Raw genomic sequence first — 23,657 nt, forward strand, 5'->3', positions numbered from 1 at the left:
ACAGGTTCTGAGCACTTATGCGTCTCGTCTCTCAAACTAAAAGGCAGTGCAAAAAATGAAAGTCATTATCTCGTAAGAAAAATATAATTGATTACTCAGGAAAACATAATTACAATGACTTATTAATTTATCTTCTTAATTATTTATTTTTAGACGTCCGTTTTCTTAAGGGACTTAAGCTGGCCATGGCATGTAAACGCCAGAATAAAAGTCGCAAGTCCCCAACATGCTTAACTGTTTACGTTATTTCCTACCAACTAGGCTAAAGATGAAATTGTAGTTTGCTCCAATTTATTCCAAACTCAATTTTTGCGTGTTGGTGTGCAGAATGGGTATTATAAGTTATATGGATAAACTTTATGCTTTACCTAAAAATTAAACTGCTCAACACTGCAGATCAGATGGATAGGTCGGCCTTTATGTTAAAGCCTAAAATTACACATTTCTGCCTTCTTCGGAAAATTAGGCTCTCAGTGTTGCTGTGTCCAGCTAAATACTATGACACTGCAGTGTTTTTTCTCGTCAGTTCCTAAGCAGGAACAATCGCCATGACTTGAATAAAACGAGCATAGTTGTAGAAAGTGCACGATCATGAAAAAAGAAAGAAAAGAGCTCGTGAAAAAAGAGCTATAAATTATGGAATTATGAATTTGTTTAATGAGAACCCTGGTATATTGGACAAGCACACAAAAGTGTAACTGCTCAACAATTTCAATTTCCATGGTCGCTGAATTATTATTTTTAAATCGAGAAAAACCAATGGCCGAGTTCCGGTCATATGTAAAGTACTGCCGTATTTCATACATCTTGAACATATTGTGACCTGTGTCCGCTTTCTTTTTAGTGTTATAATTATGTGTGCAATGTAGGAAAATAGCGTTGTCAAAATTTATCAAATATTACGACTATTACTTCTTTATTATGTACCTGCAAATTGTGTATTTGGCATTTTTGTGTCAGAGAACCACCCTTGATGTTCCTCATTTTTGTACAAAAGCTTTTCTTCATTTTTTTAATATGGACACATAGGTTGTGCACGGTTAGGGAGAGCTTTGTGTAGTCTGTAAAAATTATGTCATTGGCGTGAGGTATGCTAACTATTTCATTTCGCAGAGTAATAGCAGGACTGTACTCAAAAGTGATTCCTGCGCAACAGCTGCAACTACGTGCCCAGGATCAGATAAATATTATTTACAGCAATGTGCTGAATTGTCTCGTTGAGATAACTACTCAGTAAGTGCAGCGATAATCCTGTAATTTCATACTGATACATCTTTCCGAAACGAATGTCATGACTGATGGAGTCAGATGCCTTGTGAATATATAAGAATATTTGTAATAGGAAAAAATTATTTTCTATATTCATCATGGAGCGTCTTCTTGTAGATGAAGCACCATTACATGGCTTCTAAGAAGCCCAAATTCATGATAAGCATAGATTTTGTACATGACAACGTAATTAATGATGTTAGTGCTTATAGGCTTCTCGACGACTTTAGCAAAAACTGATTGGACTGAGATCGTATGTGATAAGTGTTTTCGCTAATTCCGCCACTTTTAAATATCTCTCAGACACGAGTTACCTTAGGTTCATCAGTCAAAATTCGCGTGGTATGCCTACTGTCGATATTATGAGTGCGAGGTTAACAATGACTTCAGATATTCCCTTAATAGCCCAAATGACAATATCGATGACTTCAATGCGTCGGCGTTGCGAAGGGAAAAAAGCGATTTCAATTTTTCAATTTTGCTACAAGGAGCTAAGAAAACTCAGCTTGAGTTGGTGGAGCTTAATTAATATATAAGATCCCCATCACTAATATCAGAGCAGTTTGTTCATGCAGATGTAAAGAGACGTGCTATAAATTTGTTTTGTAATTATTTTCTGTGAAGTCAACGCAGTGAATATTGAGGAATATTGGTGAAGTTTTGCTTTTGGTACCTAATAAGTAATAAATTATGGTCTAGGTTTTTTAGCTTTATTTTAAGAACTTGTTTAGGTAAAGCTGATTCCGCGCTTCTTTGATGTGAGTTCCCAGCTTATTTTGCACTTACTCGCATTCACGAATAGGTTCTGGATATGCTGTTTTGTGAAAGGGGCAAGCATTTGATTAATTTTTGGTTTCTTATTCTGTAGAGTGCTGGTAGTGTCCATAGATTCCTTGAATTCGTACATTTCTTCAAAGCGTCGTTATGAAAAGCATTGTTCTGTGAATTCTTTAGGTGAGATAACAGCGGATCATGCGAGTTACAAACGCCATCTGCTTCTACATTTGCATAGGCTTCCATCGTCAATCTTACTATACACTTTAATTAGCTTATTCATGGTTAGTCGAGCTGCCTGATTTGGTAGAATGGAAAAGATAGGCATCCGATAATTTATAATTGCGGTTATTGCACCAGGAAAAGATTCCTGAGCGTTGAAGTTAAACATGTCAATTATGGTCTTTAAAGTGTCCGTAACTTTCGTAGGAAATGTTATAATACCTTCAACTTCATCGCAATGAAGTACATCAAGCACATCAGTAGTAATGGCTTGAGTGTACACCAAATAATTATTTATGATGCAAATTACTGTAGAGTTCAAATAAGAAGACAACACGTAATCGATCATTTCTTAAGACATCTGAGTTTCGAATTTAACCAGCAGAAATGTGCTAAACAACAATGACGGGGATGCACGCAAAAATATGCATGACAGCCTTACAGGGGTGTTTCAAGGCACAAAATTTTTCTATTGCACAATTTTGCGTTTCCTATCCTGCCTTCGCTGAACTTTCGCTCAGCAGAAGCTGAATGAGCATGCAACATTTTCTGGTGCGCGTCCGAAAGGAACAGTGAAAGAAAGGTAATTGTAGGATGCGTTTATGTCATTGGCTCAATTTACGATTTTGAAAACCTTCAAGAAAAACATGCAATAGCTGACGGAACATTTAAGAGGGCGCAAAATTTACGCATTAACTGTGCGTCTATTGTCATCTTCGTCGGTATCATGCTGTAGAGATTGTGCGGTACGTACAAAGCAAGGTTTTGTTTCTCAAATTATAGTAGCTTCGGACAGCACGTAAAAACGAACGTAATATCGCCGAAATTTTCATAAGTATCGCATTCCAGTTTTCGACACAGTCAATTTTAAAACAGCATCATTACGTTTGGTCGCTATGTCTGAAAGGTTGCACTCCCATTGTCGCATTCGTCCAGAATCTATCACTATTGCAACCTGTAGTAGTGATATGAGACTGTTGGATAAATATGCGATAAGTGCGTTCTGCTTGGAATCTGCCCCGATTCACGAGACTAAGCGGCAAAGAAGTACAGCCCACTGCGTAGGTAGGCGACCAGCCTTTTATGAAAACTTGAAAACCTCCACTCATCAGTAATTTTAAATCAGTAAATATTGAGAATTCTAGTGTTATATCTTATTTGGCTAACATGAGAGGGGTATTCAAAAATTCCTATAACAATTTCGTAAGCTACCGTTTATGTAAATCGCCGAGGCCTGGCATGCGACAATAAAAGAAACACAGATGACTGTGATGTCTCCAGAAGGCATCCGCCTCACATTCACACGTTCGTTATCAAGTGCTGCCAACTGCATGTTTACGAAACTCGAATACAGTTTCGCCCTGCTGACTCTGTCAAGAAATTTGCTCAGGCCTTGTAATTCGTGCTCAAAATAACACTGTCACGTAGTGGTGATGGCAAGGAACACAGCAGCAATACTGTGAATAAGGGAACTACCATTTATTTGGCGAACCTGTGCCCACAAAAGCAAGTCACACTTAAAGCACAACGATAGCGGCAATGTTGGCGATTGTCGTAAATCTGATCTGCAGGTCAAGGGCGTCGGCTTTCATGCATAGGTGATGGAAGGTTCTAGAGTAATCGCTGTTTCCCATGTGTCTTCCAGAAAATTCTGCACAATTCACGTCGCGCACACGATGTGATTACACAAGCTTTGGTGACAACAGACATCGATAACATTCGAGAAATTTGCGATACATACGGGTGCGTCCCGCACTGAGCGATAACATTTGTTAGACGGTGAAAAGCCGATAAAGATAAACGCGACCCAATAAAGATCAAGTACGCGGGTCAATGTATCCCTCTCAAAAACCATCGCCTCGATGCTACAAACACGACTGCGAAGAACAAAATGACACGTATTAAACAAACATAATAATCAAACAAGAAAACAAAGTCCAAAATAATGCAGTAAAAAAAAAGAAAGTCTGAAACTCGTCTTTGCAAAGTCCAAAAGTTCGTTAGCGCTGGAATAACAGCTTCAGTCGCACAACATGGACTATTTAAGGTTTTGAGTGACACCGCTGTGATAGCTAACTGCCGTCGGGCATGACCTCATACTGAAATGCGCCAATGAGTCAGATGATCTTGTAGAGTCTGAAATAGCATCACAACAGTCTCTCACTGAGTCCTCGTCTGCGTATCAAGGTCCAAACCCAAACACGGCCGCCGGGTTGGTATTCTACGTATCACCGTCAAACATGGTTGTGCCAGCTGTCGGCCTGCTGCTCGTTCTTCATGCGTAGGCCGGCGAGCTCTCATCCTTCTTTAGCGCCTTAGAGATAGGCGGTGACGTTAATATTTTCAAAGTTGGCGACTTGCGGCAGCATGGCGTCGAGAGTAGTAGTCGGGTTCCTTCTGTAAACCATCTTGAACAGCGTGATTTGTGTTCTTTTGTGCACTGAAATAACGTAAGCAAAGATGACATACTGAAGCACGGCTTCCCACGTGTTGCGTTTGGCGTCGACGTGCAGTGCTAACATGTCCGCAGCGTCTTGTTCAGTCGTTCCATTAGGCAATCCGTCTGAGGGTGGTGGGCACACAGTGGTCCTCCGGTGACTCGTCTGGCTTTACTGCAGGATGCGTTCATCAAGATCAGCAGTAAAAGCCGTTCCTCTGCCAGTAATGAGGACTTCTGGCGCACCATGTCGCGGCAGGATGTTCTCTGCGAAAAAATTTGCTACAATGGCCGCACTACCTTTCGGCAGAGCTTACGTTTCGACGTAGCGGGTAAGGTAGTCGGCGGCCTCACTTGTTTCTAGAAGTCGACATCGGGAACGACCCGAGAAAATCACACCAGATCTGCCGAAACGGTGTGCAAGTAGGCTTGATCGGCTGTAGTAATCCCACCAGCCTTGTAGGTGGTGTCTTGCGTCATTGGCCGTCTGGAATTGACATGAACGGTGAGGTCGGCAGTCAGACGTGGCCAGTAATATCTTTCCTGTATATGCTCCATAGCCTCCTGGACAATCTGAGATTTCCTAGCGGTCGGATCGCCATGTAGGGCGTGCTGTACTTTTGGACGCAGTGATGAGGGAACAAGGGCGCAGTTGGCGCGAACTCGCGAGAACGTCTTTCCGAGTAACTGATTTTGAAGCAAAAACGAAGATAATTCTCGCATAATTGGCCTAGAGACAACGTCGGTGTGCCCTTCCAAATACTCGACGAAGCGTTTTAGCTCCACGTCTGTTCCTGCTTATTATATCAAGGAAGGTATCGTCATCCTCGTTGTCTTGCGGAGGCGATAAATAGAGGGCCGTGATAAACAGGCATCATAGTGCTTTCGTCCGGACTTGAATATAGGAGTGATGTCATATTCTTGCAGTCTGAGCTCCATCGCACCAGGCATTCTAAAGGGTCTTTAAATTAGCTAGCCAACAAAACGCGTGATGCTCGGTGACTACTTTGAATGGCCTGCCATTTAGTTAAGGGTGGAATTTTGCTATAGTCCAAATCCTGACGAGGCGTCGTTTTCGGTCGTAGAATAATTGTCTTCCGCTTTAAACAGGTGACCGGCTAGTATAAGCTATCACCCGTTCAAGTCCGTCTTTCCTGCACACTAGAACGGCATCAAGGCTTAGGCTACTGGCGTCAGTGGGTATTTCTGAATCGGCGTCATCGTCGCGGCGTACAAGTACCGGTGGCGAATGCATGCGTCGTTTGAGTTCTTAAAATGCGTCGGCCTGTGGCGTTTCCCACTTAAACTGGACTTAACATTTAGTTAGATGTATCAGCGGCTCAGCGATGCATGAGAAGTCCTTGACAAAGCGTCTGATTAGGCACACATGCTAAGGCATGTATTGACTGCCTTTTTGTCGATGGGCAGCTGGAACTTTGCGATGGCAGCTGTCTTCTCCGGGTTGGGGCGGACTCCATATTTGCTGATGACGTGGCCGAGGAAGAGAAGCTCATCATAAGAGAAGCAGAACTTTTCCAGCTTCAGAGTGAGCCCTGATGACTTGAAAGCCTCTAATGCTGTCCCTGATGACTTGAAAGCCTCTAATGCTGTCCTAAGCCGCCTAAGGTGATCGTCGAAATTTCTCGTGAAGATCACGATGTCATCTAAGTAAACAAGACAGGGGCGCTATAACGTAAATCTATTACAAACTTTTCTATTCCAATTCTACAATCAGCCCTCCGCGATTGGTGAAAAACATTTTTGGACCACCCCTACTTTACCTGTCTGTCACGCGACGTCACAAAACCGCGATAGCTCGCCATCTGATATGACGTGTGCACACTGAATATGCATGATTTGGCTGATAAAAAAATTGTTCCTTCTGATTCGACGCCTTTTCGCCATTAGCCCTCGGCTATTGGTCAAAATATTCGGGCTGCACCCACTTCACCTGCCTGTCACGCGACGTCACAAAACCACAAAAACTCACTGCGTCAAAGTGACGTGTGACGGTATATTAAAGGTGCATTATTATGCCGAACAAAACTGAATTTTCTTCTGAACAGCCGCAGGCTGTCCAGTTCCGAAAGGAATAAAAAATGGCTGCCGCCGATCACTGAGGCACTGGGTACTCGCACCTGCCGGAAAGCATGGGTTTATTTGTGTGTAATGAAACTTCTTGCGTGGCCGCGTAACGTTTTCGAGCACTTTCGGCGCGTTTACGACCTCCTTCTGCCAACTATTCTTTGCTATGGATCCGTTTAACGTTATTTTTAAGCTTCCGTTGCATGCCGCCGCGATTTTCGACGATCCACCGTAAGCTAAGTAGGGGAAAGCGGACCAATCAAAGACGCTGGCACCACCCTCTTCATCTGGTTATGGATTTTCAGTGCACTGGCTCGGCCCCATCGAATCCACCTCCACTTGCGCGTACTCCTCGCCTCATCTGAGCCAATTAGATAAGATAAGCCGCTCAGTGTAGGCATGGCATGGTATGGCAAGAACTTTATTTTAGTTCAGAGAAACTAGGATCCGAGGGCACAAGCCCAGAGGCTAATTTGGTGGCTCCGTCCACGTAGGCACCGGTAGGCCAATGGCTTTCCCGAGGTCGTGAGCTCTCCGTACGGCCAGGAGTTGATCTGGGAGGACTTCGCTGGATATGCGTCGACTCCAGTCCTCCTCACTGTTGAGATCCGAAGCGCTTTGGTTGGGGCACAGCCAGAACATATGATCAAATAAACATGGAGTGTGTCCACAACTTTTACATTCCGCGCGATAATCCTGGTCAATTTTGTTAAGCACGAAAGGTGTGGGATAAGATTAAGTTTGAATCATTCTTAATGTGACTGTCTGAGCTCGGTTGAGCTTCTGATGGGGGGGAGGAAAAGACATGCTGCCGTCCCTATAGTGTGAGGTGATCTCGTGAAAAGTAGTAAGTGGGTCTTTGTAGGAGCCGCTGTCATCCTGGAGCAGTTCCTGATCTGACGTGCGGCATGTGAGATCTCGCACAGCAGAGTGAGCTTGCTCATTAGGATTGCAGCCATTGGGGCTGACCGAGTGGCCCTGATGAGCCGGAAACCAGACTAGGTGTGAGCTATCCAGTTGGTCGTAATTATGAGTATTAATACTGTGTATAAGTAACTTGTGTGCTTCCACTGAGACGAAGCCGGCTGAGTAATTCCTAATAGCTGCACGGGAATCGGAGAAAATCGTGGAGCCTTCCTCATTGTAATTGCAAGTGCTACGCTTGGTTCTTCGGCGGCATGAATGGAGCTCGTTCTTAGTGACGCCGCGCTTATTAATTTACCGCTCTCATCGACAACGGCAATAGCGTAGCGGTTGCCCGATCCATAACTAGTTGCATCGACAAAAAGAGCTGAGCTGTGTTGTTGGTGCACTTTACCCAGAATGCATTTGGCCCTGGCGTCCCTTCTGCCCTTGTTGTGGACAGGATGAATATTTCTTGGTATGGGGTCTACAACTAATTGTGTCTCCACCTCCTTGGGTATTTTGAACTTAGAGACGTCTCCTCCTCGAGGAAGTATTCCGGCTTCACCTAGAATTTTTCACCCTGGCTTAGTGTTGGAGAGTCTTGCAATTTGTGACATCGAATGTGCCTCAATGAGCTCATCTATAGTGTTATGAAGTCCTAACTTGTTGAGGAGTTCGGTACTCGTTCCGTGCGCGAGTCCCAGAGCCCTTTTGAGTCCGGAGGGTATAAGTGCGTTTAGCTTAGCCTTCTCTCCTTTCCCCCAGTTCAGGTATGATGCAATGTACGTCACATGACTGATGAAAAATGCATGATATGCTCTGATGAGATTGTCCTCCTCGAGGCCTGCATTTCGATTTGAGACCCTACCCAGGAGCTTTAAAGTACTGTTGGCCTGACCTGTGAGACGGTTCAGGGCCGTAGCGTTACGGCTCCTTGCGTCAATGAGAAGACCCAGAATTTTAATTTTCTCTACTCTGGGTATGACCCGTCCTGTGTTGTCTGTGATTTTAATTGGCGGAGTTTCTAAAGGCGCAAGGTTTCTAACACCTTGTCTCCCCTGTCTAAAGAGCAGCAACTGAGATTTACTAGGTGATAGCCTGAGTCCGGTGCCCTTGAGGAAGGATTCTGTGGTGTGTACCGCTGCCTGTAGTGTCTGCTCTAGTGCTGCGAGTGACCCCCTTGGGACCCACACTGTGATATCGTCAGCGTATATGACGTCCCCCAAGCTGGGGATTTTGGACAATTCCTCCGAAAGCCTGTGCATGGCAATGTTATAGAGGAGTGAGGACAATACTGAACCTTGTGGTGTGCCGTTGTTTCCTAAATTGTATGGACCGCCTGTGACTATCCCGAGTCTGACCCGAGCTGTCCGATTAGCTAGAAAGGACCTCACATAATTGTAAAAATTGCTTCCCAGGTTCAAGGTTGAGATTTCATGTAGGATATGTTAATGTGCAACCGTATCAAATTCTTTGATAAGATCCAGACCCAGGAGGCCCTTTACGACCCTGCTAGGGTGGTCAAGAATAGCCCGTTTGATCATGAGCATGGCGTCCTGTGTGGATAATGCCTTCCGAAAGCCTATGACATTGTGCCTGAAAAGGTCCTGGTTTTCTATGTGTTCTATTATCTAGTTATGAAGAGCATGTTTGGCTACTTTGCCAATACAGGATGTAAGTGATATGGGCCTGAGGTTCTCCTTTGTTAGTGGTTTGCCGGGTTTCAGTATAAACATCACCTTGGCATCCTTCCATTCCGGTGGGACAGTGCCGGATCTCCAGTGACTATTAATTTTGACCGTGAATATGTCTATGGCATCATCGTCCAGGTTTCGCAAAAGTTTATTTGTGATGCCATCCGGACCCGGGGCAGATCTCCCATTTAAATTAAAAAGTACATGCCTTATCTCAGCTGCAGTGAAGTCACTGTCCAAGTCCGGTTGCGATATTCCGGAGTAAGGTTCGCTTATTTCTTCTTCGTTGTCGTATTCATTTTTAAGTGGCAGGTATATGTGTGCGAGGTCGTTTGCGACCTCTCTTGCTGTCCGCCCTATAGCTATCTGTTTATTGACGAGTCTGTTTATGGCGAGGTTTGTAGTACCTCTGGAGAGCTTGTCAATAAGTAGGCACTTCAATAGGTTCCATTTGCGTCCTCTGCGCAGTCTACTGTCTGTTTCTGAGCAAGTTTCGTCCCATTGTTGACGTAAAAGTTGAGCCGCGTATGTTTCGATATCACGATTAACTTGGGCGATCTTGGCTCTAAGACTTCTATTGAGTCTGTGACTCTTCCGTCTGGTTAGAAGGGAATTTTTCGCTTCCAGCATGTGAGCTAGCTTGGAGTCCATTTTTAGGGCTTCGATTTCAGTTGAGACTGCTTTAGTAGCTTTGTTAATCGTTGCCTTCTGTTGATCTAAAAGCTCCTCATAAGATTCGTCATCTATGCTGGTTTCCTTACGCAACTTACGAAACAGATCCCAGTCCACGCACTCATATTTCCTTAGTGGTGGTGGTTGCGTCTGTAAGATGACTTCAATTATGTAATGATCACTTCCTAAATTTTCCTGCAGATTGTCCCATGACCCTTCAATTTCCCGAAGGAATGCTAGATCCGGGGTTGTATCTCTGGTAGTGGAGGTACCAGTTCTCGTGGGGAAGTTAGCATCTGTAATAAGAGCAAATTTTATTTCACTTGCCGTGGTTGCTAAATTAGTACCCTTGACGCTCTGATGACCATAGCCCCATTCTTTGTTGGGAGCGTTGAAGTCCCCAGCCACTACGAGTGGGGCTGTATCTGCCTTACTGGAAATGCGGCCCAATAGGGTCTTAAAATCCCCTTTGCTACCTTGCGGAGAGCTATAAACGTTAGCTATATACACGTTAGCTGCTTTTTTGTTCTTCAGGATGAGTTCGATCATTTGTGCTTCTAGACCAACCTTGTACTTGGGAAGCTCATGAGTTTCATAGGAGGTACCCTTTCGAACCAAAGTCGCTATTTCCCGACCCCCTGAAATGGTCAAGGTTTCGGAGTTGTAACCCGGTAGAGAGAGATGCTGTTTAGCTAGTGTTACCTGTAAGAGAACAACGTGCGGCTTAACTTTTGCCGATCTAATTAGCTGCTGCAGGGGAGCCTTGCGCCTTCGGAAACTCGCACAATTACACTGCCATATTTTAATGTTATTCTTGTCGTTTGAAGCCATTATGATACCATTGGTTGATTACCCGAACCCTTAGAGTCCGTGCTCTGGCTACCGTTTGTGCTTCCGTGGACTGCCGATGCAGCCTCTGCGCTTGCCTTTGCCTTAACTTTGGGCCTTTCTAGTTGACCCACTCGAGCATCTAGATTAGTGATTAGCTCCATGATTTTCGCCAGTGTCCTGTCGATTTCGGCTAACCTTGAGGCTATTCTGATTTTTTTGTGTTTCGGGGGTGCCTCACTCTCTCCCATCTCCTCTGCCTCAGAGGTTTCTAAATCTTCTTCCTCTGTTTCGCTAATGGGAACAGGGTGGGGGGCTTTACGTTTAGGTTTGCCGGCCAAGGGTTTTGGAGCCGTTGTCTCCGTCCGACTACGGGGTGTTTCGGACCTTTTTTTAAATGATTTGAAAGCCTCCCTGAGCTCAGACAGTTCTTGCCTTAATTTCCGATTTTCTGGTTATAATGCCAATATTCGGGGATTAGACTCACCTTCCGGCTGTGCCCTACCATTAGTACTCCTAGACCTTGCCCTTGTCGGTTGTCCTGGTTTCCCAAGGCCTCCGATCTTGACTCGATCGGCCCAGGTCGCTCTTGGGGTCGACTGTGAACGGGACCTCGATCTTGCTCCAGGTACTCGGGGTTGCGGGTCGACACCAGAAGATTCTCCAGAGCTGGGTTGTCCTCTGGATCGAGAACGCCCCCTGGAGCGGGAGCGCCCTCGTGAGCTGGAGCGCCCTCTCGTGCGAGAGCGCAAGTTGGTGTCATTTTCTTTCATGATCCCTTTGCGCTGGGAATCGTCGCTGTCTTCAATGTCGTCGGCCACCTGTGTATAGCGTGCTTGCTGTCGTTGGCGTCTTCGACGCCTTTGTCTCACAATATAAGGCATCTGGAAACTTCGACTGCATTTTCGGTCCCCAGTTGGGTGTGCGCCACCGCAAATAGCACACTTGGGATCACAGTGATGATCTTCAGGTGGGGAAGTGATTCCACAGCCCCTACACTTTCTAACACTTGCCGGATTGGGACACACGTCGAATCTGTCCGATTTCACCACAGCCGCAGCACACATCTATCTGTCGTCGGTAGAGATAACAGGGCATGAGTACGTTACCACAAATAACGTGGTTTGGCACTCTTTGTCCTTCAAAAAGTACCACCACCATTGTAGTTTGCTCGACCCGACGTACCTCGACGTGGCGCGGATTTCGGTGATTGACGAAAAGGGTTTTCAGTTCCGCGTCGCTAATGTTCAGGTCGATACCGCGAACAACACCCTTACATGTATCTTCTCCTGCTGCAGTGTAGGCCGCCACGTCGAAGGGTCCATCCCTCGTATGAATCTTGCGTACCTTGGCGTAAGCTCTCGCGTTTTCTTCCCGCGGAGTCGATACCACCAAAATGTTTCGACAGCCGTTGGGACAGTACGTGTCCTCCGTCGTGTCTTCCGGCGCTAAGGCTGCCGTCATGGCCAGCACTCTGGAGAGATGTACCAGGCTGAACTTTTTAACGTCGGGGCCGCCACGGGGGCGGACAATTATCTTGATGTGATCCCTCGGTAGCATCGGGATCCTAGAGGCGGTAGCGACGCGCTTAAGCACGTTCTGCGAGGTGGCCGTGCGGCGACTACCTTTCCCGCCATGGCTGGTATCCTTTATAGCCACGGATTTTCCGCCAGCGGCTAATGCGCGTCTGCTTCGGCGAGTGATGGCTGTTATCCATCCGATATCTTCCTCCGAGGTGATCTCCATGCCTTCAACAGCTAAGCCGGAGGCCATGCCTACACTCCGTCTTGCGCGTGAGGCCTAGACCTACAGCGAGAGTTAGGGGCTGGCACCTTTTCTAAGTGGCACGCAGAAAACAGTTTGCAAAGAGGCGAAAAATGGACCCACCGGCAAAAAATGGGCATCCACGTAATCCTTGTGATACGACGCGTCGATCGAAACCAGGTTCTCAGAAGTGGCACAAAAATTCGGCGCAAAAACATTGATCGAAGTTAACTACAATAGATGTTAACTACAATAACCGTTCTTGTACAGGAGGTCCCGAATACAGTCTTTGACTATGGGACCTCCTTCTGCATACCAAGTACTTGTAATTGTGACCCAACTTCTAATAATAAATTTCTGATTCTGATTCTGATTCTGCACCACCGCACTAGTCGGCTTCTCTCAGTGTAGGCAAAGTTATTCGTTTTTCAAGCAAAGAAAAGTGGCCTCCTGTGAACGAAGAGGGTGTTTGATTGGTCTGTTGAGACAACCCTGTGGGTGAACGACTCATGCTTGCATCGGCGTTTAAGTGAATTCGAGGTCAGGAGACTGGAATAAAAACATATTGGAATAGTTTTACGTTATGGGGCCCGAGGTCTGCCACACGATCCTAACACCGTGTCCATCAAACCCTGGAACGTTGATGGCGCCGAGCACAGCCCGAATGGCCTTATCTTGAACTGGTAGATGACGTCTGGCGTCACGAAGGCGGTCTTTTCGCGATATTTCTCGTCGATTTCAATTTGCCAGTTGCCATAGTTGAGATCCATCGACCAGAAGTATTTATCGTTGTAGAGCCGATCCAATGCGTCCTCTATGCTTGGGAAGGGGTGTACTTCTTCCTTCGTCATCTTGTACAGCCGACGATAATCGATACAGAAACGCAGGATTCCGTCCTTCGATGACGCCTTCTATGTCTGCGGGTCTTTGGGTGCCGACGTAAATGATAATGCTGAACCGAGGCAGGAGGCTGACTTGGTCCTCAAGTGCACTCAAAGCACGCTGACTGGAAGGTGTCTCCGTCGGTATTGCTTGATTTGCAGTCAGTGTTATCGACCTCAAACTTAGGTCGATCATTGCGACGTGTTGGTTCAGGAAGTCTATGCCGAGAATTAAGTCTCATCAGCACTGTTCGAAGACAATGGACGTGGCAGGATAGGTCCGTTCATCGACTGTAATTATTGCCGTGCAGGTTCTCGTTGATGTTATGAGATGTCCTCCAGCTGTCAGAATATGAGGGCCGTCCCACGCAGTCTTGCCGTTCTTCAAGTTAGATGTGAATAATCCACTGATGATGGAGTAATCGGCTCCTTTGTCCACTAAGGCGGTCACTGCGTGGCCGCGGAGAAGCACGTCGAGGTGTGTTCTCTGCCTTCCGTTCCATTTAAGTCTTGTCGTCAGATCACGGCTGCGTCGCGTCGACTTGTGGCTGCTATGTGGCTTCGTCAAGTCGTGTTTTGTCGGCGTATTGTTAGCTCGCAGGCTTCTTAGGGAAGACGGCGTGTCGTTGCTGCATCTTCGAAATGGATCGTGAACCGTCATCGTCGGCGGCTGATGGTTTTCGGCATTTCCAAGTACAGCAACCGTACCCCCATCGGTTGCTGCTTTTAGTTTTCTGTATAGGGGCATATGGACAGGTCCCGGGCGGGGCCAGCGTAATGTCAGCGTTGCGGCGCCATGTAGCGTCCTGGCGGCGGTGAATAAGAGTGTTGTCGAAGGCTCCACTCAGTGGCGGTGAGGTTGTCGGCGATATTACGAGTGCGCGCCCCTCGCTGCAGGCGCGGATCGTTAACAGCGAAGCCTAGTACTCCCATTTTGCGGTACAGGCACCTGCGGTATATGTTGCCCGTTTCTCTGCAATGGTAGCAGACCAGACGGTATTCAGGGGCACTCCAAACGTCTGTAACCTCCGGGGTGTTTCGCTAGCCGACAGGTGGGCGGTGTGGCGGCGTCTGTCGAAGGAATCGCGGCGTCATGGGGCCCTGGCACGAGCACAGAGGAAAACCTTGATGGCGGACGAAAGCAGCGTACTTGATTGCTTCCGACTGGGACCGTGGTGGATGTTGTTGCACCTCAAGAAATCCAAGCGATCGCTGAACCACTTTAAGGTTGCGACCTTGGGTGAGCGTCAGCAATTCCTCACGACTGACCGCTCTGAGGGTCTCCCGCAGGTCGTCACTGCCGAGTGCTTGAACGTTGGTGTAATTTGTGGTCAGCGGTCGGCTGTTATATTGCCTTGTCCGCATGTCGAGCGTCTTCCCAGTAGTAGTGGCCTCAGAAATAAATTCTACAGCGGTCTTAGCCGGGTTGCGTATCAATGCGGCAAAAGGCTCTTGCCTCAAACCACGCATCAGGACGACAAGTTTTTTGTCTTCTGGCATGTCTCGGTCTGCGTGTCGAAAGAGGCGAGTCATCTCCTCCGTAAACATCGCAATGCTCTAGTTCGGCAGCTGCACGCGGGTTTCCAGTAGACCTTGCGATCGCTCTTTGCGCAGGACGCTCGCCAATTTCTGCAGGAAGCCGTTGTGGACAACGTTCCACGTCGTCAGGGTTAATTCCCGGTTCTTAAACCATGTTCTGGCTGTCTTTTAAGTAGAGGTACACATGCCGAAGCTTGTCGTATGTGTTCCAGTTATGCAATGCAGTGAACCTTTCATATGTTTTCAGCCAGTTATCCGGGTCTTCAAATGCAGATTTGCGGAAGGTCGTTGGCTCCCTGGGTTGCTGCAGCACGATGAGATACGCTGGTTCTGCCATTGGGGTTGGCTTGGCGACGATCTTACTAGCCGTCTGAGGCAAAAGCCCATGCTCCAGGGGCAGTTCTAGCAGAAGACGGCTACCACGCTGTTTCTTCGAGACGTTGGTGTTGTCTTCTGCGTTCGGGCTTGGGCACGGTGTTTTGGGGGCGTGCGGTAGGTGAGCGCAAACAGCTCCATCAGATCTCACGCAGTAGTGGTGGCAAAGAACACAGTAGCAATGGATAGTATAAGTTAAGCGCTTGCAACCCAAAGTAAACGCATTACGTGTGCAAAGAAATAGCGTTTTCATCACTGCGCATGCTCTGAACGTTATTTTGTTTCAGCAGTTTACGTGCGCTGTGATAACATACATTATTTGGCGAGTTTAACGTTCGAATGCTTATGTACGCTAAGAAGCAGCGTTGACTAACACGTTGTCAGTGTTTCAAGAACGAGAGTTGTTGCAAGGAACATGAGATTTGGGAATTAGAATATTGTCTCCGCCTTCGCTCTGCCATTTTTTAGATGACAACTGTGTCCCAATGATGATCAAGCTTTCGTTCTGCACGTAGCATTTGTGAAATGTTCATAGTGTTTTTTTTGTTTTTTTCAAGGAACGTTTACCTGCCCTCCGTCCTGGTGATCCTGGCTCACCTATCTTATGCAGAACAAGAGATTCAGGCTCAAACTCCAGGATTCGAATGCTATATAATGCCGCCTATGATTTACACAATTCCAGAATCAATCCGGTATAGTTTGAAATACGGCCACACTTTTGTGAGTACAACCGCCAGTCTTTTAAGTGAATATTGAGGATTAACGTTCCTGTCCAATAACTGTGTCGCTGTTTCCGCAAATGCACGTTGGAGTCAATTTGTGTTTTTCAACGTGAATTTGCTAAAATGTCAGTAAAATTGCCAGGCGTATATATATATATATATATATATATATATATATATATATATATATATATATATATATATATATATATATATATATATATTTTTTATTTATATATATATATATATATTCAAAGAAAGAGGAAATCGATTCAGTTGATAGGGAAATGAATAGGTTTTTGTATATGTATATATATATATATATATATATATATATATATATATATATATATATATATATATATATATATATATATATATATATATATATATATATATATATATATATATATATCCATATATAACAACCTATTCATTTCCCTATCAACTGAATTGATTTCCTCTTTCTTTGAACTTCTTTCACCCGCCCAGTAAACGGCATCACTTAACATGTTTCTCATGGTCTGCTGCACGCTCAAGCCCGTGCGGCCGCTCGATATTTTAATGCAACTAATTTACTGTTCGGTTTCTTGTTTAAGAAAGCGAAGTACAGTCTCAGTAAAATCCTCCTGATAACACTTCTGTGCGTATCCAGGAGAAAAGCTTAATATAATGACGTTTATTAAGCGACTAACGGTATGAAGGAAGAGTAGTTGATTTGCCCCGCAAATATCAAGCTCCTATGCTTAGCTGGAAACTGTGCTCTGGTACAAAAGCTAAAAAAACGACGCTTACGTAGCACTCTGCCGTTTAAATGAGGCATAACTATGTGGCACAAATGTTCAAAAAGCCGACGTTTAGACCGTGACCATCAGGATAAGTGAGTCCTGCGTATTTGGCAAGAAAGTTACAAGTGATACTTACTAGGTGTACGAAATAAGTGTTACCAACTGTGCTTTTCTTTTTTCTAAGAATGAAATGCTTTTAGCTCGCGTTGTCGGCGGCCTTCAAGTGACCTTGAGCCAAAAGCCCGATCCGTTATCTGAGCACTCATACGAGGCTCAGAACAACCGGGCAACGTTGCGAAAACAAACGAGATCATTCGGGCTACCACTCAAAGCTGATGAAAATGTGGTCTCTGGCCCCCAGCTCTTTGTACAGGACCGCATTACATACGCTTGTTACACGTGACAAAAATTATTTACAAGTTCTTTCTGAGGTTCGTACGCAACATTACTGATGCTGTAACTTCTCGGACGCTGACGCTTTATTTGTCATTTCGAAAAGCTGCGTTCAAAAGGTACATACTACGCACCATACGTTTAATTGTCATGTTTCGGTGGGGATGCAGGGTTGCCTGTTAAACGCAAGCGGTCCAACTGTTCCGCGGTGCGGGATTCGTGCAAGCTCGAGAGTTGGAGCCACGCTGCGCGACCGCTCCGGCATCGTCCGCAGCACCGCGGATGACTGTTTGGCCGAGACGACACTTGAAAGGCGATATATATATATATATATATATATATATATATATATATATATATATACATATATATATATATATATATATATATATATATATATATATATATATATATATATATATATTATACATATATACATATATATATAACGCGATGCAGAATACTGTTAAGTCTATTCTGTGATTTGGATGGTCGCAATGGAAAGAAATAGCTGGAGCATTATCTAGAGCTAGCAAGCTGTAGCCATATGTCTTCAGTTGCCATGAGCTCTGAACTTTTAAGCGTCTAGAGTATACAAACAGACATAACTGCCTGTAAGCGTTCTCGCCAACAGAGGCACATGCCCGCAGCGACCAAATTATTTTCACACTGCAGTTCTCAGAACATAATGTGAACATATTTGAAGATGCTATTCACATTATCTGTGACATGTTGTAGAATAGGACAGGAGATTGTAACTCATATTCGAACCATCTCTATACGTGTCACGTTCCTGGAATAAAGACAACAGCTTCAGTCCTGACAAGAACAAACAACACTCGGGAACTCACAATGAGCTGAATAAATATACGCACAGGCCACCGTGGCTTTGACAAAAGACCAAGACTACACTGTGACACGACGGACATCTTGCAGAGGAACATGTTCGCTCCTCTTCTACAAGGAATGTAGAACAGGGCGAGAGCTCCTCTGTAGGGGCCCCACAATGAAACAGTACTGGTGAGCATAGACTTCGTCCAAAAAGCGTATGCAGTTTTAGAGTATGTGGAAGGTAAGAAAGGGATCTGTTGCAAAGTGCCACAGCAGTCATTGCAGGAACAAATATTTGCTCGATGCTGTTCTAGTCCGATGTGCTTGTGATGTCGCTTACAGGTGAACATTTGCAATATCACTGTCTTAGCGCGTGTTCTCAAAACCATTGGAGTACATTCATATGTGTCACCGGCAATAACTAGTGCGAATATAGCTCTTTCTTCGGGGTCAGAGTTCCACCGCTTCTGGATGTCTTTAGAGTGATGCTCACTGTCAGTGTTGTCTTTATCTCCATAGGTGCTCTTAATCATGATAGTTGTATTGTTCTATTCTTTGCGGCTCGTTTCACTATCTTACAACAACTCTATTCGCAGAACTTCAATATGCTCGCGCGCGTGTTGCACCACAATCCAACTCGTTACTGTTGATATTAGGATGTTTCCTAGTATTCTGGGGATTTATTTTATTAGTTTTATCGTCTTTTGCTAAAGTATTGTGTATTTACTTCTTTTCGTGTGCGTTACCTCATGACAGAAGTTGGCAGAAACATGTTATACCTGTTTTGTGGGTCATTTGCCTTTGTGTTCTTTATGGTGCTGTTTGTTGAAAACCTGCGTTTTTAAATCTGCTTTTTTGAGTAGGGGATAGCTGCATTAGCCTTTGTCCTTAATTCTCGCGGCACTTTTATAATTTTGTAATCGCGATCTTGGGACAGTGATTCTTGTCCCTAAATTGTGGGGTTTTACGTGCCAAGACCACTTTCTGATTATGAGGCACGCCGTAGTGGGGGACTCCGGAAATTTCGGCCACCTGGGACTCCTTAACATGCACCTAAATCTAAGTACACGGCTGTTTTCGCATTTCGCCCCCATCGAAATGCGGCCGCCGTGGCCGGAATTCGATCCCGCGACCTCGTGCTCAGCAGCCCAACACCATAGCCGCTGAGCAACCACGGCGGGTGATTCTTGACCTTCTCCTCTGTGCTATACCGTTAACTCCGAACGCCACCGATAATGTGCTACTGTTAAGGGCCTGCTTCCAAGTGCGTATGGCAATAGGAAAAATAGCTGCCCTAGCCTATTTAAAAACCAGGCTTCTAAAAATATGGCTTCACTTAGTCGAGCCCCACTCTCCGCCAAGCAGATAACTACCCAGTCGAAAAATGCGCTAGACTGGTTCGGGTGTTCTTTATAGTTTACACTGGAGTGGGTTTTCAGACACGGGTCTGGTGTGTCTGGTATGCCCGTCCTGTGTGCATGGTGAGCCTGGTCTTATGTATCTGGTGTACCCGTCCTGGCGTGTATGGTGAGCCCGGACTGGTGTGCTTGGTGTACCTGGCCTGGTACTTTTGAGGTGTTTGTCGTGTTTGGTGTGCTTGCCTGGTGCTTTCTGTATCCTGGTGTGGTCTACCTGGGACCATGATGGTACCTTCTGATGTGTTTGAAAAATTTTAGCTTGCATGAAATGTCTATACGTCATTAGTTTCATGCATCAAAACGCACACTTGCGAGGTTAATTATTTTACATTTATTCTGTAGATAACAAGTTGCTGTAATGTCAGAGGCGAAATAGCAGTGCAAACATTTACTTGGTACACAAAATAAAAATAGATTTTGCTTTGAAAATATGAGCATGAACTAAGTTAAGTGCGCCAAATTTCCTTGCACGCACTCTGTTGCCCCAGCAACACGTAATTTGTCAAGTCAAAATGCTATCTACGAGCTGCGTAGCTTTTTATTTCTAATTAAGTGCTTTCTCAGCTTGATGCCCATAGAGAGGGAATTAGCTTCATACAAAAAAGCACACGAGTGTAGGATGCTTCATCGGCTCTGCGGTGGATGATCTCCTCAGTCCAGCGGCCTTAGCTGCCCTTTTCACTCAGTTGACCGGGTTGAGCTGGTCCGTCGCGCCGTAGCTGGATAGCGCTGCCTCCCATTGCTATGTGGCAATGGCACTTGGAAGTTGTGTGGAAGCAACAGCCAGTAAACAGACAGTTGCATCCTGTGATGCTTCTCAGAGACACAGCACAGCCTGAAATATACAAGTAATTGTACGCCTCATTACACATTCTTCATGACATCAATAAAAAGTTGTTTCCATGTAACAAGGTTACCCCGTTACCACTTTTATGTGATTAAGTACTAGTAACAAAACGAAGTCTGCCTAACTTGGCTACAAATGTAACCTGGAAGAGCAGGTACGCCAGCTGCAAAAGTGACGGTGCTACACGAAAATTGTATGCCTTACGTTTATGTGAAAGACATTTTTAAAGTGAACACAAGCAATAGAAGTTTCTTTGAGCCCAAGTAGAGTATTTCATCTTCGTGAAGGGCAGAAATAAGTAATGGTTGTGCCAGCCAACCAGAAAAGCTCTCCTAGTAGCCGCCTGTGATCACCGTCTATGCAATCGGTGAAAGCCGAAATACAGCTTGCATCTCTACACCTCTTGGCTTGTGCTATGAGGCTATCATTACATAAACCGTCAATGGAAAAGTCAATACATTTTAGCATGCTTTTTGAGAAGGCAGAAGAGTAGTGCTATATACTTACTGTAAGCGACATAAATGGTAAAATGTTCTAGCTCAAAGAAATATTTCGTGTTTATCAGCACTGACTGACAAGTAACGAGAAAGTTGGTGCCTTTCCATGTGTAACTTTTGAGTGCGAGATAATGGACAGAAGGGAGACCAGAGGACACAAAAGCTATCAATTCCACATTTATTAAGCTGGAAGGATTAAAGAAAATATTTACAATGCATGTGCACTTCTACTGCAGAGTTCTCTCAAAAAGAGAGCGCAAGTTGCAATGCAATAGTACAAAAAGCGTAACCATGTTTGCATATAAAACAGAATAAATAAGCACAGTATTATTGCTATTCCATGTCATCCAGAGAGTATTCCTATTTGTCATGGAATCATAATGTGGTATTTCACGCTGATTTTGTTGGTCAATTGGTTGCCGCAAGTGAACAGACCAGATGAATAACACAAACCTGGGGCGCAGCGTCACTCGTGTCAGTGCATCATCAAGTGACAAGAGTATACGTACCCCTTGAGTGAACAATGCTGCTCTCCTGGGTGCATGCTGAGGAACCAGCCAATCTGCCCCATGTACATTTGACCGAATATAAAGATGATCAAAAGAATGGACTACACTACCCCTGACGCACAGCAGTCAAATTTGTTGGCATCTCTATCTAAGCAAGGATCCCTTGCCTGGATGCCTTCATCAATTCACTAGTGGCCAATTTTGCACACATATTTCCAGCAAAAAATAATGTAGGCAGTATATACACGAGTCCACTAGTGAACTTAAAAAAGTGAGCAGGCAAGCGAGCTTTGCTTGCTTACAGATATCAGCAAATTTGTGTAGAGTTTGTCAGAGGAAGTTTACTATATTAGGCAGTGCCTTTGTAATAGAAATTACAGCTCTCTACTGAAAAAAAACTTCTGCAATATATATTCACACGTCTTGTGCTAATGAAATTTTTATTTGTTCCATCAATTGTTAGCAGTGGTCTTCATTGGTCTCCCTCACTTCCCTGCATAAATTTTGTCCAGGAAAGATATATGAACTGACCGGCAAACTCAAAGGGACGTTACAATTTTCACCTGGAGGATATGGTTAGTGTTCAGGAGCCGCACAAATACGGTGATAGGCGTGTGTTGGTATACTGTATAGGTGCAAGCAAGCTTCGACATTGCCACAATACTCCAGCTCTCACACGGCTGCAGTGCTTAAGCACCACAGAAGTGTAAGTGCACCGCAACAAAACCAAGAAGGCAAACATACCATGGATTTGGCTTCAGCAGACAAACATAGGCTGTTTCATATAGCTGAAACAGAGGAAAATTGCAATACATACTTGCAACCCAACTTAAAACCATAGGAGTTGCAGTGCATATGATGGTTGTTCTAGACACAAGTATTTTTGTCAAAATAGGTTTAGGATTGCATTTACTATTTTCAATTTATTGGTCCAGTCCCCGAAGTCTCACTGATAGCATCACAATATGGACTTGCTGATTGAACGAATTCTGACCTGAACAGTCCTAAGCAGAATGAATAGAAGACTGCTCACAGTGCCCAACAAATACATAGGATGAAACAGAACATATGCAAAGGGACCCAACACATTAGCAGTAATTTTTGAAAGCTGTAGAATTAGTGCCAGTGCTAAGCAGCGTGTTTTACGAGGTGCTGTTGAAATGAAATTTATTTGGTGAGCAACACTACAATAACCAGCAAATGCCTTAGCAAGAGCAAGGACACAATTAAACACTATGGAAGAAATTGTGTGCTTCTTTAATGATAGATCTACCAGGTAACTAAGTGGTTTATGCTGTATTGACTTGAAGTAAAAAATAATTTAACTGAACAGACTTGCAACTATTACAATGCCTACTTGCACGAATAAGGATGCCTTGCAAAGAAACAAAAAATAAAATAATTCGAGCCTACTAGAAAACACCTCACTACTGTAATAACTGCAGCGCAGAGAATACGGACCTTCGTGTAAAATTTCAAGGAATTCATCCTCGCCAAATATGTATTTGCCAGTGACAGTTGTGTCATAATTGTGTCATTCTTATTAAACAACGGTAAGCACGCTGTACGCTTAGACCTGTGACATATTTGGCCCCATGCAATTTGTATTCTTACATGAGCATTCAGTGCAATCAGAAAAAAAATCTCCAATACAAGCTGTAGCATAGAAAAGAGCTCCTAAACAAACAAACCTTCAAGAAGTGATAATATGTATATAGGGCACACAGCAAAGATAAAAGTAACTCGCAGTCAAGCATTTGATGCAATAAAGTATAGCATCATGACATGTTCGATATAATTCTATGGAGAACACCATATTGTGGGCATAACGTCTAAGAACAAAAATAAGGAGCAAGTTGAATAAAGTTGCATATATATTTAGCTTACTTAGTAAGGTGTGTTAGGAATATGTCAATAAGCTTATCCGTGAATGATTCCGATGCCCTCCTTGTTGGAACCCGTACTATTCATACATACCTGAGCCGACCATCCAGATTATGCACCTTGCTGCTGAATTTCTGGGGGCTCTTCCGTTATGTGGACACCGTTGTGCGTGACGGCCTCGCCACAATAAAGAAGTTCTGTGTTAACTTATGGCAGTGGCACATGAAGCTGTCACATTATAAACACATGCAAGGAGCACCTAAAATAGTTATTCGCATTGTTATTACATTGTTATGTTATAGTTAATTACATTGTTTATATT

General features: G+C 44.6%; 1 protein-coding gene across 1 annotated transcript in view; it reads left to right on the forward strand.

Moving 5' to 3' along the window:
• The window catches only part of LOC142591465 (uncharacterized), a 67,357-nt gene that overhangs the window by 22,764 nt on the left and 20,936 nt on the right, over window positions 1-23,657 (forward strand). Inside the window, exon 7 of the mRNA XM_075703792.1 lies at window positions 16,004-16,166. Coding sequence (XP_075559907.1) covers window positions 16,004-16,166 — 163 coding nt within the window. The remainder of the gene's footprint in view (window positions 1-16,003; window positions 16,167-23,657) is intronic.

The sequence above is a fragment of the Dermacentor variabilis genome, chromosome 8 (genome assembly GCF_050947875.1).
Source record: "Dermacentor variabilis isolate Ectoservices chromosome 8, ASM5094787v1, whole genome shotgun sequence".
Classification (NCBI taxonomy): domain Eukaryota; kingdom Metazoa; phylum Arthropoda; class Arachnida; order Ixodida; family Ixodidae; genus Dermacentor; species Dermacentor variabilis.